General features: G+C 34.7%; 1 protein-coding gene across 1 annotated transcript in view; it reads right to left on the bottom strand.

The window, feature by feature from the left end:
• NAALADL2 (N-acetylated alpha-linked acidic dipeptidase like 2) overlaps positions 1 to 27,603 on the bottom strand; it is a 242,639-nt gene that overhangs the window by 82,442 nt on the left and 132,594 nt on the right. Inside the window, exons 7-9 of the mRNA XM_086754882.1 lie at positions 24,112 to 24,204; positions 19,175 to 19,380; positions 17,640 to 17,759 (exon numbers count right to left, since the gene is read on the bottom strand). Of these exons, the coding sequence (XP_086611008.1) occupies positions 17,640 to 17,759; positions 19,175 to 19,380; positions 24,112 to 24,204 (419 nt within the window). The remainder of the gene's footprint in view (positions 1 to 17,639; positions 17,760 to 19,174; positions 19,381 to 24,111; positions 24,205 to 27,603) is intronic.

Here is a 27,603-nt window from a genome sequence, read left to right on the forward strand (position 1 = left end):
AAACAGGGAAACTATAATACCAGTGGTTATAAAAGGAAGATGGAGAAATATATGTGCTTGGTGTGAAATATTTAAATACATTGTTATATGTCATAGTACTTTATAAATTTCAACTCTTTTTATTTAGTGTACAGCTACAAAACTTGAGACAAGCATAAACTTGTATTGCTTGTTCAGAGCTTTGTCTTCTGTTAAGCAGCATTGCATGTTTTGAAATCATTGTTCTATTTTTTTTTTTTAATATGACCACCAGTGTAAAGTCTCTGTAATAAATGCGACCTCACAGGACTGAATCACACTTTAGAGCCAAAGTTTACATCAAGCTGGTAATAAATACAAAAGCAAGGTAGTAAAAAATTATACAGTGTAAATTTAATTTCCTTTACTGGACTTTTTCTTCACTTAACTTTATCTACTGACAGTCTCTCTGATTCCTGATGCTTTTTATATGATACTGAATTACATTTATCCTTCCTACACCTAAATTGAAGTCATATGCCTCATTAACTCAGAAATACTTGTTGCCAACACCCAGTAAAAACTGCTAGGAATTTTAATGGCTTTTTTAAGGGAGGTAAAAATCAACCAGGTATGTTCCCATTCGATAAGAGAATTTCAGAGCAATCAAATATTCTGAGCTAATGTTATATAGCACAGATTATATAAGTGACAAGACTGCAATTGGAATGCCATCAGCAGTTCCAAAAATCTCAGTACCTTAAAAACATAAAATTACAAGATTTAACAAAAGTAATTAAGAAATTACAGAACAGAGCTATTGTACCTGTATTTCTCCAAAGTATCCACCTACCTTTGACTCCTATACTCATCAACCAGAGAAGTACTGCATCAAAACTTCTCCCATATGTTTTCATCAACACAGATAAAGGCAAGCTCTCCAGCACCTCAGGTAAAGTAACTTTAAAGACTTATTTTCCATGACCAGAGGCTCAGGCTCAGTATTCAGTGTATTACTTTTATTTAAGGCAAAATTCAAAAAAGAGCTTAAGATTGTATTACACTGACAAACACCCAGCAAAGAGAATACTAGATTAAGAGAGGGAATCTGTCTCCACATCCAATTTTCCAGTTCCGAATACACTGAAAACACTGGGTGGTTTTTTTTCCTTCATAGCTTATATTTTTAAATTTCGTTTTTAATTTAAACTATTTTTGAGCACAGAATGGTTGCACTTAAAATTAAAGAATACAGTCTACCTGTTTTTAGAGTAAGTAAAAAGTAGTACTTTCCTAGACTTAACAGTGTTCAAGTTTTTTCTTCCAGGTATTCAGCAGCAAGAACATCGGTCAGTGTTAGTTGTCACACATACTGAGATACTGTGAAACCTAGGCTTAAAAAATGCACATTAATCAGTTTTAGTAAAAAACACTGATAAATTGGGACTTGATAAGAACTGCATGACTTCCCTAATGTTTTGTGCTCTAGAAACACTTGTTGGTAATATAAAAACACTGCTTAAGTAGGTAAGAGGATTAGGATTTGACAACAAGACCTCATTTTAAAATGGTTGATATTTTATACTCCACAGAAATAGCTGTGTCTTGTACATAATTCTAAATACCTAAAGGCATTCTCATTCTATAATATGTAGAGACAAAAAGACTGTGAACCCATTTCAGCGTAGTCTAACTCTGTAACGATCAGGCTCTGCCACACTACTCATTTTGGGATGCATCATTCAAATCCTCCAAATGGATGTTAAATAATTCATGCCAGTAAGATTAGAGTCTTGTTTCTCCATACCCTACAGTAAGAAAAAGAAGAGAAGTTACTTGTCCCTCTAAAGGGGATATATAGATACACTCACTCGAATATTTGAAGAGTTATAATATATCCTATTTCAAGATCTCATAAATGTCTCAAACAGAAGAGTCATTGAGAGGCTGGATGTCAAATGAATATGCAGTAAAATACTGTTCACTGGTCTTCAATATGGTTGCATGAAAAGACAAGAAATCAGGAGAGAAAGGTTCTGCTAAATACTTTCCACTAAAAGTAAACTAAAGTTTACCTAGAAAACTCCACTATGAAAGTAAATCTGTGGATTTTTCTAACGATCGACGCTAGCCCCATTAGTACGAATGGTACACACCTGCAGCAGCGGTGTTTCTCGGTTAGCTGATCACATGGCTCAAAGTTCCCCAACATTCTATCCTGCTATTTAAAAAAAAAAAAAAACAAAAAAAAACCCCCAAACAAAGAAAACCACACACAGAGCAAAATTTGTATTGGTATTGCAGCACCTAATGTTAGAAGTTAGGCCTACAGTTAATTGTAATACGGATGCACCAGTTTGTACCTACTCTAATTTATATTTCTCCAAACTATCACAGCATTCACTCATCACAATTCCTGGAGTATTTCTATCAGAAGTGTTTGCCAGCACTACTCCCCCGCAAAAAAAAAAAACAAAAACAAAACAAAAAACAAACCAACTTCTCAAAGTGCACATCAGCTCACCAGACATCCTTCTGTACCTTACCATAAAGCTGTTTCAGAACAACAGATGCATCAGATCCCCAGTGAAAGTCACCCTGCTACCCCTTCCCCATGCAGTGGATTGTCCCACTGTGCTGAGATCTAGAATCTGCTACTTATGGACTCAATAATCTAAAGCACTTCACTAGAAAAAAAAAATTATGTCATTTATCCCATATGAACATATTAAGTGCCACATATTCTGTACCCCTCCCCTCACACTTCCAATATCCAACATCATATCAATTATTTTCTGGAACCTAAGAAACTACTGAATTACACTGCACACCTCTAACAATACACGCAGAGGCAGGACAGATCCATAACAGCACATCATCCAAGTAAGAAGGAATACATATACAAATGTGGTGTAACAAGTGAAACAACCAGTTTTTAAAGTGGAGCAGAAATTTGCTGTCAAAATTTGTTTTGTTACTGTAATCAAAGACCAGAGTAAGTTCAATTATAACACACAGAAATGAATAAACCTTTTTTTTTTTTTTTTTAAATGTAACAGAACAAAGAAAATCACATGCAATACTTTGGAGGAACTCCCTTGCCACATTGGTAAATTATTGCAAACCTCCCCTCACAGTACCACTCTGGAACAAGGCCAAAGTAATTTACTGCTGGCAAAGCTTTACCTTGCCCTGAAACCTCTGGTCTGACTTTTAAACTTCTCAACGGCAACTATGCATGAACAAATCACTCCCCTTCCCAGTCACATACAAAAAAAAAAGATTTTTTGTTCTTTAAAATGGAAAGTCACTCCTATTAGTCCATACAAAGCACAAAGGTCAATAAACTACCATCATATTTTCCATTAAAAAAAATTATCATGGACTTCAGTGGGAATTGAGCAAATTGAATAATAACAGTACTTCCACTTAAGATATCAAGTATCTGTTTCAATCGCATTTTTCAGAAACATCATCACAGAGCATATTTATTACAGTGTGTCAGACAGCACCACAAATGCTGGTCTCCAGGCTCCAGTGGAAGATAAATGATCCAAAAAAATGTTAGATTATTTTATTTTCCACAGCAGTGTGCAAAAAAATGTTAGGACAAACAGACCACGGTGCACCCTCACTTAGACAGTGTAACATTCTGACGCTTTCCCTGACTGAATTCTTCCAACTTTTATCTACTCACACCATACTTAAGTATCCTTGGTGTGGCCTCTGTACTGGACAGGAAAATAATAATAATCACGAAAGCCGAGGAAAAAAGTTTAGAGCAGGGAAAGCACTAGTGCCACTATGGTCAAATTACTTTTTCTTTCTGGTTTCCACAGAAGTTCACTTGATCTTGATTTCAAGAGCTATGAAATATTAAGGCCTGGGAAAACAACTTCAACTAATCGAATAAAATGCAATTTTAGCCAGATTCACTGATCTAGTCCAAGGAACTCAGAAAAGATTTTCACCAAAACACACAAGAGTCAACTATTAACCAGAACTCATCATAGACTCAAATTACATGTCTCTTTGCACCCTAAAAAGTTATTACCTGAGACATTTCCAAAACCTATGTACAGTATTAAACAGGGTCATTATAATTTCTAGTAATGTTCAGTACTAGAGGACTAAAAATGAATTTAAAATTTAGATTAAATTAAATTTAGATTTCAATCTAAAATTAATTTAGATTACATTTTAAAAAAGGTGGAGTTTCACTGTTCACAAGGCTCCAGCAACATGTCACTACTTTTTCACAACAAGCAAGCAAATCCCAGAAAGGTTAATAGTGTATTTTATTTCAGAATTTATTAGTACAGATCTGTAACACTGAAAAATCATAGCTTCTAACTACTGCACAATATAACGTAAGAAAAAGATGTATTACATTATATTTAAGGTTTTAATCTTCGAGATTCTGATCATCAAAACATCATCAAATCATGAAACAAAACTTTCTGAAACAATGCATGCACAGTATGGAAGAGAAATGCTTACACTGCACACATCGAGAGAACAAATTGACAAATCCAGTAGAGTGCAATCTACAGCTATTTTATCGGGTAAGGAAGACTAACGAAAGCCACATATATGTATTTTTGAGAATACTAAATAATACTGTATCTACATGAACTTTCAAAGGGGCAGATTCTAGTCAGTAGTGTGGAAAAAAAATTATTTCACAGCCCAGTATTTTTTAATGGACTAAAGCTATTGAATCACATAAACACAAGCTCGTTTTTTTCCCTCAATATTAAATCTTTCTCTGTGCACTCCATCTTCCACAGTTTGCATCTCTGGCCTCACTACTATAATTGTATATGCAAATAATTTTATGGATATGAACAGTTTCCCTAAGCTCACAAGTATTATTCATAGATACAAAATCAAGTATGCATACACACACACACACATTTTCAAAATACAAACAGACTGGAAGTTCTAGGACGTGATTTTCATTGTACTGATTGTTAGTATGGTTGGTACTTAACAGAAGTCACATGTAAGAACATAGCTCCATTTAATAATATTCTTTCTGTAACAATTGAGAGTTGTTGTTGGGTCTGAAGTCAAATTCTATTGTCTACCTTATTCTTTTCTTTTAAAAAAGGAATATTCTTTACTGAGATCAGTTGCTTTCATGCAAGTAAAGAATACCACACACAAATAAAAGCCCCAATCTATATCTAAAGATAATAAGAGATATCTTTTCCAAAGTAATTTGTTCTAACATTTCATTGTCCTCACCCTTAAAATAGTGCTTTTTTGTTCACATGTGAATTAGTATTATTTTATTTTCCAGTTTTTGATTCTTACACTACCCTTTATGTTTTACCATTCACATACTTTAAGAGTAGCAATTTTCTATCCAGGAAATATTGCAGGTGTTGACTAGTACTGAATCTAGTGCTGCTGGCTGAAAAATGCTGGTAGGAAAATCTCCTTTCAATGATGATTCTCCATTGACAGGTAATACCTTTGAAGATCTATCAGCTTGTATAAATCTGTAATCCATGTGACTGAACTAGTGTCCTAAAGTATCGTTGTTGTTATTAATCCCATAGAGCACCACACAAGATGTTCTATAAAAGTCTGTGCTGCTACCTTTATAAAATAAACGTATCATCCCTTCAAAAGATTAAACAAAAAAGTTTGATGACAGAGTCGTATTCTGTGAAAGAATTCTGACTGGCATTAATTAACCCCCTTTCTAAATTCTGTTTAAAGCAATTATCACCTTATTTTATCTTGGGTTATTACCTAAACTAATCAATCTACAGTTACACAAGTCATTGCACTTCTTTGTTATGCTGATTCAGGTTTAGCACTCTTTTAGCTTCTGGAACACTCTTAGTCTCTGTATATTACAGTGCACGTAGCTCATTTACCTTACAGTTTAGTTTTGGTACTCTGGGCTCCATTGCATTATGGGATCTAGAGACTCTACAGATCCTCATCTTTCTTTTCTTCAGCTTTCTTCCTCTTCAGTTCCCTCATAGGATGCCATAGCTCTTTAATAACTTCAAATTACAGACTTCATGCAAATTTTAAAACTTAATCTTTACGTAGCAAGACTGACAAAACTACCTATTCTCTAATTTTTATGATTTCCTTTTAGTTAATCTGAAAAACGTAATGTGGTAAAAACTAATGCAAAATACAGTTGCTTCCTTACACTAACCAATTTTTTTTTTAGAATAATGTTAATCTGAGCTTAAATCACCAAAGCACCAAATCCTTAACACAGTTAACACCAAATAAGATCAAAAGTTTCTAGTGTATCTTCCTCCTGTACATCTTTAGAAGAGATACAATTAAAAAAAAAAAAAAAAATCAGCTGCTCATTTCCACTAACTATTTCCCAGTTCTATGCAAGAAAAATCACCTTCCAGCCAGATTCCAATGCTGTACTAATAATAGCTCACTAAAACATAACAAATAAGAAGGGTATTTTGGAGCTAAACCTCACATGCACAAAGAAATAATAACTCGTTCTACTGGTCTGAAGGAGATTTCTCATTTCAAAAGTGCACCGTGCTTCTGCACTCCCCATAAGATACAGATTCCATATTCACCTACTGTTGGTTCACTGAGTAAGAAAGCATTAGTGGAAAACCAGCAAATTCTCCTACTGTGGCAATCCCTAGTATACACTGCTGCTTATCATTCAGTGTACATCTTTGATTTGGCCATCTAAAAGAAAAGGCTAAGCTCTTTAGAAGTGCTGAATGTCCATCAGTTACACTGATGTTCTTGAGAAACAGCAGATTTTCTTGTGAACAGTAGTTTGAAAGCCATGAAAACAAAGCAAATTGAATAAATCTGAGGGAGATACATTACACTTTGATAAGTCTATTAACAAATATATGATATTTGAAAAGTCACAAGAAAAGAGATTAGAATTACTTGCTCTTGAATGAGCAGTATATTTAAAACAAAAAACATTCCTCAGGACAGTCATTTGTAATTAAGTATTCTATTTCTTTAAGTACCTGCTTGCTGACACAATACGGAAATAGTGATAAATATAATCAATTTGCTGCTTTCTTGAATGGCATTGGATAACATGCCTAGTTTGAAATTTCAGCACTTAATTTTCTCTAAGAATATGATTTCTAAGGGTTTTTAAAGACTGTGATCAAAAATAGCAATGCAGATGACATCTTAGAGCTGTAAATCTCACTTCAAGTGCTTCATTTTAACACATTTAAGCGCAGTCTGACTGACTTACCAAAACACTGAAAAACAGGTTATAATTTGAGCCAATCATGCTGAACTAGAAGACATGGAAAAAAAAAATAAACCTCAACCCTTCTAATGCAGAGTTCAATATAGAGTGCAAGACAGCAAAACACATGTATGGCATCAATACAAAGGTCAAGAATGAACAACACATAGAACAATATACTACTAATCTCTTTGTAGCACAAAATGTGGTATTGATGTAAACTGACTACCTAAAAATACAAGCTGCCATATGCACTTGCCAGAACCACTGAACTGATCGATTCTGTACATAATCATTTGAAATGCCTGACAGAGAAACCTAATTGGGCTGCCCTGTTATGATTTTTAAAAGTGCTTGTTTTGATTACCTGCCACTCAGTATCTCTGTACCGCTGCTCTCTCTTCTCTGTAAAAGAGATACTTTTACACTTGTTTCCACCAGGATAGCTCTTAAGTTAACACACACACCTACACACATCATCTACCTTATCTGGCTTTCGTCTCAACTGTTCACGTGCACAAGGAGAGACTAATTCAGGAGAAAAAACATGAAGTTAAAAGCAGGCCTTTAAGGACACCATATGCTGGGTAAAAAGAAAGATGCAATGAATTCTAATAAGGTGTAGATGATACTCCTCTTAGTCTTCCTTCTCCTGAAACAAATGGATTTCTTTCATCCCTCACAAGATAACTAGCGTCACCTGTCTATCTCTGATTAGCTGATAGTAAAGGCAACCAGTTTTTGATGAGGAAGATCAGATGCCTCCAGTAGCTCTGTCAATACAAACGTAATGCTCTTTTCATGGAGAATAAAAGCCATACTTTTTAGTGTTGAAGCAGAAAACTCCATCATTCTTACAGGGAGATAAATTGGAAGTCAAGACCCAATTCTCTTCTGTCTTATAACAGTATAAATCAGGAAAAATACACTTAAATCACTAGGGTTACAACATTTTATAGAAATACAAGTGAAACTAGAATTCCATCCTCAACCTCTTCTCCATTATCAGAACAATGAGACTGAAAAAACCCGCAAATACAAAGCCATTTTGCAGAATAAGTGAGATACGCCCCAGAACTGTGAAAATAACACCTAGGGACTAACATTTTAAAAAATATCTAAGGAGAATTAAAAGGAAAACTGAAATTTATGCATAAGTGAGAATTAAAAAAATGTTTGACAAAAGAAACTCAAAAACAAGAGAGAAGGTATTTGGATGAGATGTGCTGTTTTCAGACTAATTAAGCTCAGTTTATTAAAATACCTTTGGTTCCAGGTTCACTTGCTAGTCAGCTACTTTGGTTTACAAACATATATCTATATTCCAAATACCCTTAGTTCTAAAGAGGCATTAAATCACCGGATAACCAATCAGGATACTGTTTTTAACAGCAATTCAGATATATAACAAACAAAAATGAAATACGTATTTCTATTGCTTTTTTTTTTCGGATTAGACTCTTCATATTTTTTTTCTGATTAGACTCTACGTATATTTTTCTGCCATTTTAGCTCATAGTAAAATATTCATTGAAGTGCAATGTGCCTCAAGTGGTGATTCTTTGGCAAAGCCAGGATTTAACAGATTTCACTTGCTTGTCTGATACATATCAACTAATTTCAAACACCAAATTTCATACTAATTTTGAGGAAGATATGTTGATTCTCTGAAGCTGATATATCAAGTGTGAAGTATAAAGTGTAAAATTTTATTTTCTGTACAATGACAACTTTTGTTAAATATGTAAAAAGGTTGCAGCAAAAAAGAACAAAGATCACCAGAGGAAGAAAGGGGCAAGAAAGATTAATCTTCAACTGTGATGACTTGAATAGAGTAAAAAAAACATTTCCAAGTAATACTGTGATAGAAGACAAGCAGGGATCATCTGGGAAAGTTGTGGAATTTTGTAGACTGGAAGCTGAAACACGTCAAGGAGACTTATCTTTGCAGCAGGATGAGGAGTTGGATCAGTGATTGCTTGAAGTCCTTACCAGTTTTGTTTCTGTATAATCAAAAATGCTTTACATACTCATTTGTACGCACATTTTACCTAATCACACCTTATGCTTGGAAACGGTAAAATAAAATTCTCACTTATAGAAAAAAAAAATAAACCAAGCAAACTACATCTTTGTAGTTTCATTTACAACAATGATCCATTAATTTACAAGGAGAAAAAGATTTTGTGTGATTCCCCACCCCCGCCCCCAGCATTTCCCAGAGCCCCAAAGAAGTATCTACTGCAATATAATTGGTTCCAAAGCACCCTCAATTCTGAACAATCAGTTCCATTTTAGCTGTGCAGGCAACTGTTTTACAAGCTTACTTGAAGATATTTTGTAAATAAGATTTATGCCAGTTTTATGGTGTTTGGAGTTAATTAAATATTTTGAGTGACAACTGCGATTAATTACCACTACTTTTTAAAATAAAAATCTAATCATTACACAAAGCTACATAAGCAGTACAAATGCAGCAAAATAAAATACACCACCCAAGACGAGCTCTTTTCAAATAATGAATCTAAGATAAAGGAAGATGTTTTGTAATTAGCACGAAAGACAGAAATTAAAACATACGATACCACTATGGAGTTCATATACAACAGGTACCATGTCAGCCTATTCCATATAACATTATATTCTCTTTTGTTCATAAGCTATTACTTGGTAGACTACAGCTTTATAGTTTCAGAGTTAAAATTACTTACCTTAAACAAATTTTCCTCTTATCCTACTGCCAATTTAAAAGAATAAATCAACTTCCTTTTTGTATTAGTTTTTGTATGTTGCCTAGTAGCCTAAATTACTACTTCTCTACTGAATTTCAATCTCTTTTTTTTTTTTGACAAAAGTATGAAATGAAAATGTGTGAAACTTAGAAGATTTTAAAAATTATACCTGACTCTTGTCAATTTAATGACCGAAACTTTAAAAGCTAGTTGAATATAACTGAGATTTCAGAACAGACTATTTATTAAATAACTATAAATGGTAGAATATACAGATAAACTAAGGATAACGTTTGCACAAATGCTTAGACACATTTTAGGACTCCAGATTGCATTAACCAAAATAGTAGGTGATTTTGAAAATTCTGTTCAGTCAGAACATAGCAAATCCCTTCCTTGACCATCAAAGACATTGGTACCATATGAAACAGCAGGAAGATTATCTCAATTTCCACTCACACAAACCCATGAGGTGTTTATTAATCTTAATGATAAATATTATTTTCCTTTTCCATTCAGACACAGAACGCAACAATTATCTAGGAGAGCTCAAAAGCCTATAAAAAAACCCCAAGATCAATAGCAATAAATTAAAACCAGATCTGCAGCTTTTAAAAAAAAATCTTTACAACTAAAATTAAATGTGATGATTCTCACTTTAGAGAAAAAAAATTGAACGTGTTAAAACTGAGAGGAAGCTAGTTTTCAACTTGATTTTTTTTTCGTGTCTGTTTGTAGAATATTCCCTTCTTCTATTGCCAGATTTCGTACTGAAGATAGAACATTCAACCTTCTTGAAGTAATCATACAATAAGACATCTGATCAAGAAGAGGAAGACACGATATCAAGTTGAGAAGTTAGTATCTCTCCTAAATATTAGAAGGCTCTTCTTGAAAGAGAGCCTAAGCATTCAAGTCTTAAAACAGAAGGCTACAAATCAGGTTTTGAAATCACCTTCAAGGTTCTTTCAAGAGACAGAGATTTGAACTGTATGACCTTTTAGCTGCCAAGAAAGTTCTGCAGAAACGTCAAGAAAACAATTTCCTGTATTTTTTATTTTCTTGACATCACAATTCATCAGCCATAAAATTTTTCCCTGTTATATTTAGGGAAGTCATATTCTGTGTGCACCTAAAAATAGAAGTAGTAATATTACAGGAATTATGCTGCTTTGACTCATTAAACAAAAATGCATTTCAACTACATTACTGATTAAAACTTCATTAATAATTTGGAAAATATAGAGACTTTTGGGTTGAAATTACTTTTGAAATTTCCTGGTAATTCAAATTTCCAGTTTATGAAGTGTCCTGATAACCTCTGTTCCAGCCCTCTTTCGTAGGTTTTCACACTGGACAAGACATCATCGTCAGAATATTCTGGTGGTGAACAGATGAATAGGGTATGAAAAATCAATGGACAGGGAACCGCTAGAATAGTTCAAGTTGATGCTTCTGTTTATTCAAGTCATGACAGCTTTAAAGGGTTATGGGATGTTTTTCCCCATTTCTTCCACAATTTTGAACCATTATATACCATTCTCTTTTTTATTTTGCGTGCATAGTTTAGCCATCACAAACTTTTAGATCCAAAGAATTCATTGAAGGCTTTTACTAAGTTCTTGCCAACAAAGATGCCTAAACTTTCGCTTGCCTTTGGATGACTGGCACTGAACTGGTCAGGTGTTTTGGTTTCTGTTTCGGCTTTTTTTCCCTCTTCCCACATTTGGGTATTTCTTATATAGTTATGCCTACAGAATACATACAGAAATTCAATTAATAGCCCGAAAAGACTACTTTTTGTTGTTGTTTTCACATAAGTAATGTAATTATACCAGCACTGAAACTTAAGAGACACTTTGGGTGGCAAATGTACAAGGTTAAGATGTAAGCATCCCTGGGTACTTAAAAACAGGCATATAAGTAAGAAGCAACCATCACCATGTTTTTAAAGCTGATTTCTGAACCATTCAAGTTATAATTTTGTTTCTAAGTCAATTTTGAATAATTCCAACGATCAAGCCCTAAACAAAATCAGCTTATTATGAGCTCAGACATCACAGCCACTAAACTGACATGTGCACTGCCACTAGATTTACTGAGCATGTCTGACGGATCCTGCAGGTCATGCAGGTGAACCTGAACACTAAAACACATGTAGAGTCCTCTATGCGTGCATGACAAGGTCCCACGCTGGAAGAGAACTTCCAACCTCAAAATCTATCAGCGTGAGCAGGAATTCCATGCTGTTTACTACGCCCATTTCTTCCATGTCAGTTACTGGCTTAGGATTCTACAGATAAATTTTTACTCTTTGTGGGAGAAACACCATAACAACAAAAACCTCACCAAACTTCCCATGTTTCTGCAAATCTATTGTCCTTCCTATTTCTCTGACTTCTCAACATGTGACCTTATTAGGACCATATGAAATAGCATATAATTTTATGACAGAAAATACTGGTAAATCATTTAAGTCACCGTGCTTCAGAAAATAATCATTCCCATGTTTATCTAAAGAATGATCACAGCTAGAAGACATACTCAGATAGAGTGAGTACCAGCATGTCAAAGAGCACTGTAAAGCTCCCCATTCTCAAAATATGAGGTTAGCATACTTAGGCCATATCTTACTACTAAAAAAATAGGTATCTAATACATTCAGCTAGGTTGAATATGTATGATATTACATAAAATATTCACTTTTTATTATATGACAAATAAATGGTCTGCTTTTCATTATTCAGATGCATCTGTTTCCACGATTATCTGCAAACTAGAAAGTGTGTTGTGCTGCACAAAATTTTGATTATTTATCTGTCACATGCAAAAGTAAGGAACAAGTGTCTGAGCTCCTTATGAGCTAAATGATGTAACATACTCTTAATTCTCATTTAATTTTATACTAATGTCTTGCAGATTCTGATTTAAAGGTGCTTCGGTTTTTTTCTGCTTATTTTACCACACACTTCATTTTTGCACATACTTCTCTTTTTTATGTGCTGTTTGTGTTGTATAGCTTATAGTTATTAAGTCAATTTCATTCAACAACATGGTTAATAATGGCTAGAAAAAATCAGTTAGAGAAACTTTTCAACGACTTGTGGTTATGTAGAAAATTAAAAATATCCAGAGCTGTCAACCCGTCATCTTTCATAAGAACTCGAAGTTTACTTTTAAACTCTCTACATGAAAGGTTTTCTATCACTATGAAAATGTCTTTCCATCATCACAAAAAAAAAGTCAGTTCTGAAGGGAAATAACTAGGAGCAGTAAGATGAAATTAAGCAAAGGAATATTTAGACAGTCAACTTTTCTAATACTGTAATCTGGATAAAGTCTCCAGAAGCATCTTCATGGATTTAATAGAGCTGGCAATGAAGTACTGTCTATCTTAACAGCTCACTTTTAATTTAGTTTCGAATTCCTGAGACAGGAGTTCACAGCATAAATGTCTGATTCTCAAGAGATTATTTTTTTTTTGTTTTTAACACAAGTATTAAAAGTAAGACCAGCAATATATTAGAACACTGAAAATAGTAGTAGGTGAAGACTGAAAATTCATGGTGAAGTTATAATCTTCTGTTATATGGCATACAACAAGCAATTCAAGTAATATTTTAATACTTTTTTCTTCTTCACAACCTACTGAAACATGAAGCTTGGAGATCCATTTGTAAATGCTGAAGGTAAAACAAAATATATTAGAAAACACATAGAAGTTGGAAGAAAAGAATCGATGTGGACATTAATGTAAGTTTTTTTGGGGGGTTTTTTTTTGTTTTTTTTTTGTTTTTTTTTTTTTAAATCAAGAAATAATAACAAGCACTAAACAGAAGCTTCTCTTCGGTTCTACTTCAAAAAGGAAAGAGGTTTCTGTCAGTAACAGCACCTTTAAATGTAAAGATGTTTTACACCATTTACTCCATTAACAGAAACAAATATTGATAAACAGCACCGAACAATACTTGGTACAGTCATTTTTAATTTCTGATACAGAAAGTGCTCAACTCATTCTTTGACAGCTTTAAACAGCTCTTGTTTTCTCGGATTCAGCAATAACAGCAGACCTGAAGTCTGATCAGCAATGATCATACAATCAGTTAAAAGAAAACAGCAATTAATTTATATTTCATAATAACTTTTTTACTTGTGAAATGTTAATTATAGAAACATTTATTAATGGCCTTATTTACAGAGAATGAATGTCAGCATCAAACCAACCACATTTACCAGTGACACTCTGCCAACAAATGGTGATTCACTAACTGAGCAAGAGAATTAACAATCATTTTCCTTACAAAATAATAGTAGGCAAAAATATAACTTGGCAGTATTTCCCTCTTGTCAATGTGGACACTAATTAGCATAGTTATGTAAAAAAGATTTGAATCAAATATGTCAAGGTCTCAGAATTGTTTGAATTTCTCTTTGCTTAATTAATCCAAATATTTAAATTAGCTGCTTCATATAATTTGGTGTTTCAACCAGAATCCCACTGAATCACACTGATAGGCACATAAAATTATTATTTGCAGGCTGCTTATGTAGCTCCCTTTTGAAACCTGCAAATAAAATAAAGATGTAATCCCTTTACATAAAACATCTTTAAGAAGTCATGGTCTCTCTTAATTAGCCAAGTACTTATCCTATACTCTAACCAACCACCAGATCTCACATAGCAGACAACTCATCAGAGTTGTGATTTTTTCTTTTTATTAGTAAGTCTAGAATTTTCACACAAACTACATTTCAGCTAAAACTTCCCTGCTACTTTTCCTACTGTTTCCAGAAATTAAGAAAAAAAAAATGTTTTGGAAGCTGCAGTGATTAGTGAATGTCCAAAATTCTATTTTAGAAAAGCCACATATTTACATTAAGGAAGTTAATACAATGATGCATGCATTTTCCTATCTTAGTTTGCCTTTTCTCCACAGTTCTCTTTAAGCTATGGTCCTTGTAACATCCATGGAGTGCTCTGCATTTAGTGTGATTTCTACTTGAGTTTTATTTTGCAGGACAAACTACAGTTTTTCCTTGTTTTCCCTAGTACTCTAACAATTAACCTTTGTGGGCATTTTTAACAGCTATTCGTCGTCCCTGGGAAAACATTCTTCCTCTGTTTTACTGTGATGAAGTGCCCACAAGTTTAGCATGACAGTGAGCATTGAAAAAAAACTCGTCTGTCCTTAGTGCAAATGTTGAGCAGGTTTTAGTCTCCCCCTGCTTAAAACAGTGTTGCAACATTGTTTTGGAATAGGAAAAAAATAATGCAAGCTGGTATCTTTTGTTGTGAAATCTAAAAATGGAAGTATGAGTTTTGCCAGTGAATCCAAAGGTACAGTGCTGTATCTTCCACGTATCCACAAATTATGGAAAGTTTCTACCTAACTAAACAAGACTGGTTATCTTCTCTTTTCATTTTAAAATTGATTGATATTATTAATTTTAAATTCCACTTTCAACTTATTTTCTATTCTAACAAACCTATGTTCAGAGAATTACTCTTCCAAATTAAAATGATCTTTATCTCTCACTGGACTTTTTAAGAACTTCTTCGCAACCTGCACCTGTTAACAAGAATCTCATGTGAATGGACTCCCAATTTCTTCAATATGAGATGAGCTCCAAAAACACACCTCTTATCCCATTTGCACTATGACAATTTTGAGGTAATCTACAATTACATTGTCTTCTTGGCAAGTACGTGAAGTAATATCAATATTCTTTATGAGTAGATCAGTCTTGCAGAGAAAAATCTTCTAGACACATGGCAAATTGTGAGTACCCATGGGAACAAATGAAGATCTGTGCTGGGCTGCTGCATCACTGTCAATATACTCGACATGAATTCAGAAATCTAGACAGCATTTGGAAGCAATAATTTCTACACATCTTTTTAATGTCACTAACTGTATGACAGTTGCATTAATGACAAATAACCATCCTACAAAAATTAAAGTATACAGATTACCTCGCATGCAATTTGTCCTTTTTAAATGGGGCTTGAAGGTAAATATGCAGAATGGATACAATTCTCAATATTAAAGCTTAGACATTAACAAATCAGAGGTGAGGATGAAGGGTGTTTACTGGATGAAAAAAATGAATTTCTAGTCATGTTTTACTGACTGTTAACTAATGAACTGGTGCAAGGCAGGACTGCTAAGAGAAGCTGGGTCCATACTACTGGACGGGGCACACTTGCTAACACAAGAAAAATTACAAAATATTAGAACACCACACCTTGCTGCACCACAGAAGTCAAGTGGAAGTGAAAAAAAAAAAAAGACATTTTCTTTGCTTTCCCTCCAAAACAGAGAACATGATTGTAACACTCTTACTAATATAGTGTTTATTAGAATAAAATAATAAATCCTAATCAAGTGAGATATAGATAATAAAGAAACTGTCTCTTCAGATCACTGCCATGGATCAACATAGTGAAGTCAAAGAAACAAAATGAGAAAAAACCAAAATAGTTCAAGGATCTAATATAACAAATTTATACACTTAAATGGCAAATACTTGTTTTCATGGAGATAGGACTGCAAACACCAACAGGCTAGCAAAAGGCTAGCAATCTATCAGAATAGTACTTTCTGCAAATACAGTAGCTAAAACTTATAATAAAATTTTAATTGATATATGCATAACATCTGTACACTCACATATATAACATAAATGATTTTCCACAAATAAAAGCCTTTTTATCCCTGGAAATCAATTATTTTGCATTGCATTTTGCACAACACTTACACATAATAAACCAGATCCTTTCCACGAGAAAATTACTACCTAATCACTGGACAGAAGCGGTTAAAACATTGCTAAGAAGCAATTTGACTGATACCATTTTACTAACTTTCTTGGATAACAATTGCCAAGGAAGATCAGTCCATTTAATTCAATTTCAGTTCAACTCCATTAATTCAAGATGCTACTTTGAGCAATGTTTAGTAGCAAATACTCCAGTGGCAAGTCAAAGAAACATGAGAATAACCCGATTAGTATTATCATGGCCAAATTACGGACAAAAAATCTTTTAAAAAGCACACTTTATGAAAGTCAAATTGAACTCCATTTTATGCACGCCATTTAAAACTGTTTTTTATCATTTAGTATGTACCTTATATTGTTTTAAATTCATTAAAAATATTAATAAATTCAGCAACCTCAGAAATGGCAATCAAGTCATTAGTTTGAAGCCTACGTGCAATTACACCGGCACCACTAGAGAACGTTCTGACTGCAGACTAGTTACAAAGGCACAGCTCAGCACTAAACCTAGCATATTTACTTTAGACAGTATTTATTATAGTTGAGTAATACTATTCCTGTGTGTTATGTTACATCTGATAAATATACAGGTTTAAATGAAAATTGAGAAACAGTCTGAAAAGATCAGATTAAGAAGAGAAAAATGTGCTTTGTGCAAAAGAATAAAAATATATTACTTTAAAGCTGCCAAAAGGTGAAAAACTTCTAGGGCATGCAAGTACGGTGAGACTTGGTATAATGAGCTGTTAAAATAAGTTACGCTTTCCAACCTCTTAATGCAACTTGTAATTTTTATATTAAATTTAACCTACTTACTTAGTAAAAAAAACTTAAACAAAACAACCTCCACCTATAGTTATCCAAAACCAACCAGCAGCAAAGTGGTTAACCACATAACCTCATAAACCATGTGTGAAATGAAGTATTTTATTTCTAACCTCTGCTGCCAGTTGCTGAAGAGAAGGGGATGCAACAGGGTGTAAAGTTGAGTTGCCTCTGACCGGATTATGGAGGCTAACGTAAGCCACAACATTTCTTTGCAGAACTCTCTTGAGATCCTACAAGACAAGTAGAGCAATGGTTATTACTACGCATCATTATAATTAAGATTTCTTTCAGTTCCTTCTAGGGAAAAACTGCACCCTACATTTTTGTCCTCTGTGATTACCTAAGTATTACTTAAATACTACTTCTTACAATATGGTGTTAAGAACTTCAAAGGATATCTTAGTGTTATTTCTCTATGTAGCAGAAGTTATAATTCCATTTCACACATCATCTCAACAAAATGCAAACACGCCTAGGAGGAATTAAAAATGACTACACTTCTAAGGCCAAAAATGAAAACATTACATACTGTGAAACAACGTGAATGCCTTTTAAACTTACGCCTGGCAGAATACAAACTTTAAAAGGAATCATTATTAACAGTTAAAAGTACTCATATTTTTAGAGACTAAATTCAGGTTTGAATTGCACAGCTTTCACAGTTTTTTTTCATTTTCTTATATTTTAGACTACAAAAATAGTATGTGCAAACTGTTTCAATTATTATCTCTTTTTAAAAAAGATCCCCTTTGCCTTCTCAGTAATGAGTTACTCTGTGCATGAAGTGGCTCTTTATATTGAACAGAAGGGGTGTAACGCAATTACACCTGATGTAAAGCTGACTTGAAGTGGAACTAAACAAATTTTGCTTCCAGCCTGGGTCTTTTCAAATTGATTTTTTCACTCCACATTGTTTCTGAACAATAATCATGTTGAAAGTATGAAACTTCAACAAGAGCCAGCCGCTTGTCACGCATGATAAAAAACAATTAACTCTTCATTTTATCTACTCTTCTAATTCAGCAGCCATGAATCTCTCTGCTAGCTATGCCTTTAATTTATCAACTGAAGTCTGTAATCATATATAATCAACAATACTCTGATGAGACATTTTCTTCCAATAAGCTGATTTCTATTTGGTTGAAAGTAAGAGCCCAAGGAATTGCCTGTGTCAGACTGTATCTAACTCCTTAGCACAAATACGTGAAAAGTCAACCAGCACTAGCCATGGAGATGTTGAAATGTTTATGTAATTAATGTAAACCACAGTACAGTCCTCTGCTTTTCTTTCACTGTCCTCTTGATTCAGCTCTCCCCACAGTAAGCCTATAAATTAATTTTTTGAGGTTTTCCCCTGTCCCCCAAACTCTGGAAATGCTCTCTTTTACCGTTCTCTGTTGAACTAGGGAGGAGAATCAGCTCATAAAGGTGCTGTACGTGCAACCTTCACAGCCATCTCTATCACACATGCTCTGCTCCACAGGAACTGCCTTTATACATGTTTTCACTGCATTTGCTATGGGGTACAGATAGATGTCACAGACCACTTAACGCACCATAATTTCTGTGTGATAATTTCATACTGTTTCCATGCTTTCTACAGAAGTAATAATTCTTGCAATGAGTCCTTCTGAAACTATTTTACCTCTGCCCATTCATATGAACCAATGTTCCCAAACGATGTTCCTCCCCATGAGCAGAAAACAATGGTCCGGTCAGGTCTCCAGCCTCTCTTAACCTTCAACATCAAGGCTTGTATAAATGCTGTGATGATAGCAGTGCTACTGGCCCATTCTTGTCCACCATAAGTATTCAGACTGTGGTGGTGACTACCAATGATGACATATCTGTCTGAAATGTGAAAAAAGAGACAGACAAGAGAATCTAATTTCTTCTGGATACTATCGCTAAAAGAATTTTAAAAACCTAAAAGATGAACCGTATTAGTAGTCTGTAATGTCATTAATACAATACAATGCTGTCAACAAAAATCTATATGATAATGTGCAAGACAATTATATGATATAAATACATAAAACAGTGAATACTACTTAAAAATAAACTAGTAAATAAATACATGTATATACCTTCCTAATTTAATCCCTGTGCCTTTGCCTTCTTTGTTTGCTCTCCCTTACTATAAATCTGATATACACCGTTTTTACAGCCAGGACTTCGTCATAAATATAACCTAATGAAGTTCCATGCTCACATTAGAATGCTATGAAAAAAAACCACAAATGAAAAAGCAGGTAATTCTATCCTCAATGCATATTAGTGTTCAAAAAGGAAAACAAAGTACGTGGTAGTACAATGAGAAACACAGAGAAAATACACAAAGTATTAGTACTCCCTCACCTGGAAGACTGCGTTCAGTGCTCACCACCCTATCTCAAAAAAGACATTGCAGAAACAGCAGTTGAGAAGCTGGTAACCAGAATGGTTATATATCAGGACTTAGACTTCCATGTAAGGAGACACTGAAAAGACCTGGATTGCCGGTTTAGAGAGGAGACATGACAGAGGAATAGAGATAATGAATGATACAGAAACGGTAAGTCAGACCTAGCAACTTTGATGATAATGGAAGAAAGTATTTTATAAAATGAAAAGCAAGAAATTTTAACCTGAAATAAAGAACATGCCTATAGTTATTCAGAAGATGACCTCCACATCTTTTTTTTTTTTTTTTTTTTAGACAAATTAAATGAAATCTTCATCTCCTAGGGCATAATATATAATCTACACACTAATTAACAAGTGTAAAGAACATTATTTTATCCCAAAAGGATGATGTGGCATGAAACAACATCAATGACTAGTGTGACTGATGTGTGTCAGGAAGTCTAAGCAGAGTCATGCTGAATGACTCGTTAAACCATTAAGACCTCCTGTGGGAGATGAATTTACAACCAAAGCCTCTTTGAAGGATTGCTTACTTGTTGTGTTCTGATATTTAGTGAAGTCTCTTTCCGGTCCAGATCTAGACTTTTAGAGGTGTTCTTTCCAGATTTCAGGATACCGATAGAGAACAGAAGAATAGTGATCAAGTGATGTTAGATCCACAACAATCTCTCGGTGTCATTTGGGCTCCAAAAAGTGCAAAACATTTTGGTTTTTTGACAGAATTATTTCTTTTTTTTTTATCCAAAGGGATTCATTCTACACTGTTGTCAGTAGCCTGGAGTGTAGCAACACATAGGTGGTAAAATGTCCACCTTTTGTATTGTTTATAAAATTAAATACCTACTCCTTAGTATTTTTTGGAATGATGGCTGCCTAGAAATAATTTTAACTGAACACCAACATATTTTGATTATAATATCATTCTCTATCAAACTGGACTGTTACCAGTTTTGTTCAACAAAATATATAGCAATGTTGTTTCATAAGGATTGAAAAATGCTTTACATACAGGAGATCTGTTATGTACCTGTACAACATTTTCACTCAACTTCTTCAGATGATGTATAGGTATGTAAATAAAAATTTATTTCTAAAGTAGAAATGCAAAATGTCAATTTAAGTGCATATAATAATTTAATGTAACAAAATGCAATCTAAATCACATAATTTTGCAACTTGTGTGTTGCAACATGAGATGTTTAATTACATATTGCACTGACAGTGAAAAATCATAGGATCTGCAACTCACTTGATGTTAGGAATTGGAAAAAAAATGAATGGGCTTATAGGCTTCTAGGTCATTAGAGGAAGTGCCACCAACAGAAGGTGATCAGAGGGTCAATACTTGCCCCATGTTACAATCTCTGTTCAATCTGTGAACAGTGTATGTGAAGGCGAGTGGAAAGAGACCTTACATAAAATAGTATAGGACATTTTGATGGAGAAGAAAGCTACAAGCAGCAACTTACTGCAGGAGATGTCAGGTGAATGAACAGGTTAAAACATAACAGCTGGTACTTCCTTCGAAATTCTACATCTTTGCACATCCCCCCCTCTTGAATAGAGGCAATACCCTGAAGCAAACGACTATAGGAAAAACATAGGAGAAATGATAGTCATGCTTACAGGGGCAGCAGCTGTCCTTTCTCATAACCATTTGCTGAAGCATGTAGAGAAAGTGGTCACACGGTAAGAAAAAAGACAAAGAAAGGACTAGAGATGGAGAAAAATATCCACCAGATACTTTTGAAAGCAGTAAGAATGGATAGTGTTCAGGATAGTGATGAGCTGGACAGCAAGGATTTATCATTAACAGTGAGTGACTTTATACTGTCTTCTCTTGTTACACATCTCATTTTCAACCATGTCAAACAAAGGTACAAAATCAGTGTTACGTTTTTCAGTTTTTAAAAGGCTACCAGCTATCATATTTCCTCTGCTCCTACATCTTTTAATAACTTGGCTGGATTTCAGATGCTTATTGTTACTACTCAGATGAAATGTCAAATAAGATCCATTACATAGATGTGTTTTGTCTGCATGGGTGTTAGGAAGCCTTTAAGCAAAAAATAAATCACACTTGGTGATTCTCTCCAGTCTTTTATATTAAGAACTATAAATAAATTTTGCTTTCTTTCTAAATTTCTGGAAATTTAAAGGTGAATATTTCAGGTGTGTGAATTTAGCAATAAGCGATAAGGTCTCCCCTCAGCCTTCTCTTCTCCAGACTAAATAATCCCAGTTCCCTCAGCTGATCCTCATGAGACTTGTTCTCCAGAGCCTTCATCAGCTTTGTCGTCCTTCTCTGGACATGCTCTAGCAACTCAATGTCCTTCTTGTACGGAGGGGCCCAGAACTGAACACAATATTTGAGGTTGTGGCTTCACCAGTGCTGACTACAAGGGCACCATCACTTCCCTACTCCTGCTGGTCACATTATTCCTCATACAAGCCAGGATACTCCTGGCCTTCCTGGCCACACTGCTGGCTCACGTGCAGCTGGCTGTCAACCAGCACTCCCAGGTCCAGGAAGAGGAGAGAAACAAATGACAGTTTAAAATTCATTCTTACAAAATGTTATCCATGGTGCATTGCATGCTTAACTTGTGCCTAAATTAGAAGCCAGTTGCTATGGCCTTTGTTCAGCAAGACATTCATGGAACAAACTGTCAGCATCAGGGTAGTGCTACTGACTTCACTTGATTTTATATCCTTAAATTCTTCAAGTTAAGCACATACTAACATATCTTTAAAAATTAGCTTCTTATTAAGAATACAGTAACAAGATGGAAGATTCGGGTACAGAGGAGGTAAAGAATTTATTAAACAGAAATTGATGCATGCTTTTTATTATTTATCTTGTTTTAGTTTCACAATTCAGTAGACAGTATGTCCAAACATGGCAGTTTCTCCCTTTCAAATTCCATGACAGCTATTTGCAAAACATTCACAATAGCAGACTAGTAATTTCAAATTCTTGAAGGAAATTCAATCCGTTATTGAAATTAAATTCACTGTCCTACTTGTTTTCTATGTTGTTTAAAAAAAAAAACACCCCAATTTTTCTGGTGAAAAGTACAGCATTCAGCACACACAAAACTGAGTCATTTCACTAACAGGAATAAACTTAAATCTTTTCCACCTTCTTCATTCCATCACTTAAAATATGAAATGACTGGCCCACCTCCTAAGGCACTGTAGATAAATTTGTAACCTTTTTTCTGAACCTAATTAAAAAGTATTATCAAGGCAAATGTGATGATGTTTTGATGATGATGCCATCTGCACATTAGGAACTGGATTGGGTCTACAACACTTGGCACTATGTAAGTAATCAGCAGCAGTGTTCACTCGCGTTGCAGAAATGTTCACTCACAGACAGAATAAACTAAAAATTATTTTATTTCCTATGATTTACTAATTATCGTATTATCTACATATGACATCAAAGTAGGGAGAGAGGTTGTGGTTTACGTCACAGTTGCACTTATATTCTCTTTGTTTAATTCTTAGACATAGAGAACAGTAATAATTATTCATAGACTTGTATAAAAGTAGCTTAAGGCATGATTGTAATACAAAATAAGGTTGCAGCAAGTGTGATTAAGAACTTAGTCACAGATTTTTTTTCTGCACGCTATGATCACTTTTGATATTAGATCCTTAACTAAGCCAGAGATCACACTGCCCTACACCTTGGTTTCAGTGAGGCACTTGAATTACATAGGGATGTTCTGGACTCTAAGCACAGATTTTTATTTATCTCAAAAGTATGCTAACATTAGGGAAAAAAAAAACAAACAAAACAAACCTTTTCTAAAGTTGTGTAGACACCTTGCATGTTAATTCAAATCATGCAATACAGCACGCCCTAAAATTAAAATCACTGACATAGTTACTTTGTTTAAAGTAAAAATACTCTCTACTACCTACATGTAATTCCTGTTCCTTGTGTAAAAATATGCTTGTTGTAACTATAATATCTCCTTGAGCTCATTCTCTGTTTAACTCTTACGGTCTGTTTTGTCATAAATCAAATCACAACATGACTACCACAAAGGCTGTCTCCTTCCTCTGCATTAGTACATTATCTGGCAAAATAGAACCCTGGTCCCAGCTATGACTCCCAGCTATCATGAAACAAATAACTGATACAAATGGTAAAGGGCTACTTACCAGGAAATACAGTTCCTCTTAAATATCCAATAACATTAGAAATTGTCTTGTAAGCTGTGACCGACTGAATATTCAGACTGACTATTTTTTTGCCTGCTAAAAGATTAAAAAAAAAGAAACTGTTAAACTGCTGTTTATCCAGACAAGAAATCTACAAGCCACATATATAAATTCCCCCACATACAAAAAAAAAAAAAAAAAAAAAAAAAAACAAAACCTAAAAAAAAAAAAAAAAAGATACTGACAAGGAAACAGAGATTAAAATATGAGATATTACATTATTTTCTTAGTCTCATTTTAGCATTGGGGTTCAAAGCTGGACGCTCAAAAGAGATCTGTACTCCTTGAGTTAAAAGATCATTCAATTCATCCAACAAAAGCTGCCAGAATACAAAAGGAAAAAAAAATTAAATTCAAAAGAGTAGGATTTACATAACTCTATGATAAGGGAATATGTCTTAATCTTTATAGGTTTTTCTCACCTAATCCCTCACCCAGGTCAATCTTTCAGTAACAATCACAAAATTATATGTGGTTTATATTACACTACTCTTCTGGAGAAAACCCTCTATGGTAAATCAGATGGGAAAAGTTAGACCTCTGCATTACTAATTACTTTGCCAGCAGAGCCTTTGGTGATATACTCGTGAACTTATGCCAACACAGGACAGCTTTTGTTGGCTTAGCTGGTATCAACCCGGGAAATGGCTTAAATACAAAGGCAGAAAAATTCCAAAACCTGACAATATATAAGAGACTTGCCAGTATTGCTATGCCAGTTGAGACTGCAGCACAGGATAAAGGCAGAGAAAAGTAAATGTCTGAGTCAAAAGAGCTTAAAAAAATAAACTGTCCTTTGCAGAGAATTACTGTCATTCAGTCTGTCCCCAGGTGGGACACGCTAACCATACCAATTCCTGCAGTTTGTGGCAATGGAAAGAAAACAACTAACTACAGGGAGCTGCTGATGCCTTTAACGCTTTTTGTTTGCATTATAACAGACTGTATTAACAGTCATCTCATCTGAAAGGTCGTAATTTCTATCTGAGAAAAGTGGAAATGTCTTAAACTGCTCTAACTTAAATGCTAGCGCTTGTCTGACAATAACCACTGCGCCATCCCAACCTGCAGGGAGGCTCCCTTACGTCCAGAGTACCGCACCACCCCACGCAGACCTGCGTTTAAAGACATCTTTGAGCCAGAATTCCTTCAATGTCTACACCCCAACTGTCACAGACCAAAATTAAAATAATCCACGGATCATTTTGCTCTCTATCTTCCAGGCTATCATCCTCCCACAGACTTATTTCTAACTGCTTCCTGGCTTTGTTTCCTGAGATGCGTGGAACAAGCATGTACGGAGTTTACTGCAACTTGTAAAATAAAAACAATACATCTCTACGATGCTGTTCTTCAAGGTTCATTTGCTGGTACTTCATCTAGTAAATTTACTTTAAAATTCTCTTAAAACAAAATTCAATATATTTTCATTCACTAGTCTTCATTGATATTTGAAAAAAAAACCCAAAACAATCCAACTGCTAGTATTTTCTTTTTTTTTTTAAAAAAAAAAAATTATCCTACTTTTTACTCAAAAAACTCTTTGTTAACAATGGATATGTCCTCTATGTGACAACTCTAGTTTTGCTAGAACACAAGAGTAAAGAAAATGCAAATCAAACACAATTAATTAAACATAAACCACACCACACTATTTAGCAATAACCACAGTACCTTAATATTTTGATCTGTCATTGGGGTTTGAGTCATAATCAACTTTGCCCTTCAGCTGTACGTTACTGTAAGGTTTATTAACACCATATGATTACAAATCGTGTTTGTTCTATCAATCTACAGACATTATTCTAGAATTACAAAAAAATGTATTAAAATATTAATCCAAAGGTTTCTGTGCTGGTCTTGACTGGGGTAGAGTTCATTTCTTCACAGTAGCTGGTTGGGGGCTATGTTTTGGATTTGTGCTGGAAACAGTGCTGATAACACAGGGATGTTTTAGTTACTGCTGAGCAGGGCTCACACAGAGCCAAGGCCTCTTCTGCTTCTCACCGCACCCCACCAGCGAGTGGGCTGGGGGTGCGCGGGAAGCTGGGAGGGGACACAGCTGGGGCAGCTGACCCCCAGCTGCCCAAAGAGATGTTCCACACCATATGACCCCCCGTATTCAGCATATGGAGCTGGGGGAAGGACGAGGAAGAGGGGGCATTTGGAGCGATGGGGTTTCTCTTCCCAAGTAACCATTACGTGAGACAGAGCCCTGCTTTTCTGCAAGTGGGTGAACACCTGCCTGCCGATGGGAAGTGGTGAATCAATTCCTCATTTTGCTTTGCTGCATGTACAGCTTTTCCTATACCTATTAAACTGCCTTTATCTCAACCCACAAGTTTTTTCACTTTTACTCCTCTGATTCCCTCCCCCCATCCCACTGGAGGGGGAGTGAGTGAGTGGCTCTGTTGGGCTTAGGTGCTGGCTGGGGTTAAACCACAACAGGTTCCCAGCACTGTACTGTCACCTATGGGTTTTTTTTTTTTTTGTCTTTTAAAACATATGAAAATAGCTCATGGCATCCATGTTGATTAAGCAGTTTAAATTTAATCTATACTATGCAAGTTAATTCTTGCTGTAGTTTCTCACCTACAACTATTCTAGAGCCAATTTGCTGTGCTTAAAAAAGATTTTCAAGCAAAAAATTATTTCCTTTCCTTTTCTAACCCTACAACACCATAGCTATATGTTTCTTTAGGTCCTACCTCAGACAAAGAGAATATAAATCCTTTTGAAGACAACTGACTTAACTGTTTTTCCTTAATCAACATCACCTATCCAGTCTTCAGCTGATAATAAAGAAATAAAAAAAAAATAACTTCTGGCAATACAGATACTCTGGAACCAGATATTCAAAGTTAATCGTCATGTAACACAGTAGTCAGCTTAAAGTGACTTGGACTTAAAGGCTTAGTACACCAGATGAAAAGGCTGAAAGCACTCTTTGGAGTATACAGCAGAAGTGAAATTTAATCCCCTTTAAACAGTTCTGGCAACAAACTGCTCTTCCTAATGCTATATTTTACAGATCTCAACTACTTTCCCTCTTTTTTTTCCCTGTATTCTCTGGAAAACTACGAGGAGACTATATTTATCTTAACACTGTTTGGGATACACTTTGAGTAAGCCAAAAGCGCTTGCGAGCTAGAAGAATAGAAAAATATTTCTTGCCAATATTATTTATTTACTTGAAATTTGTAAATTATCTTATATCAAATGACTACCCTCTGCTCTCACAATTACACAGTTCATTTTAGAAATGCATGATTATTTCCTGTTCCTTTGATCAACAATTTTAGAACTTCAGATTAGCAAAAACTCCTACATGTAGCCTGAAAAACGATGTATGTTTTATTTATTTTTTTTTTTGCTTTTAACCTTATCCCAAGCTCATGCCAACATAGAGGAGTATAAATTTAAGCCCAATTA

This window comes from Chlamydotis macqueenii, chromosome 9, assembly GCF_036417535.1.
Source record: "Chlamydotis macqueenii isolate bChlMac1 chromosome 9, bChlMac1.mat, whole genome shotgun sequence".
Lineage (NCBI taxonomy): Eukaryota > Metazoa > Chordata > Aves > Otidiformes > Otididae > Chlamydotis > Chlamydotis macqueenii.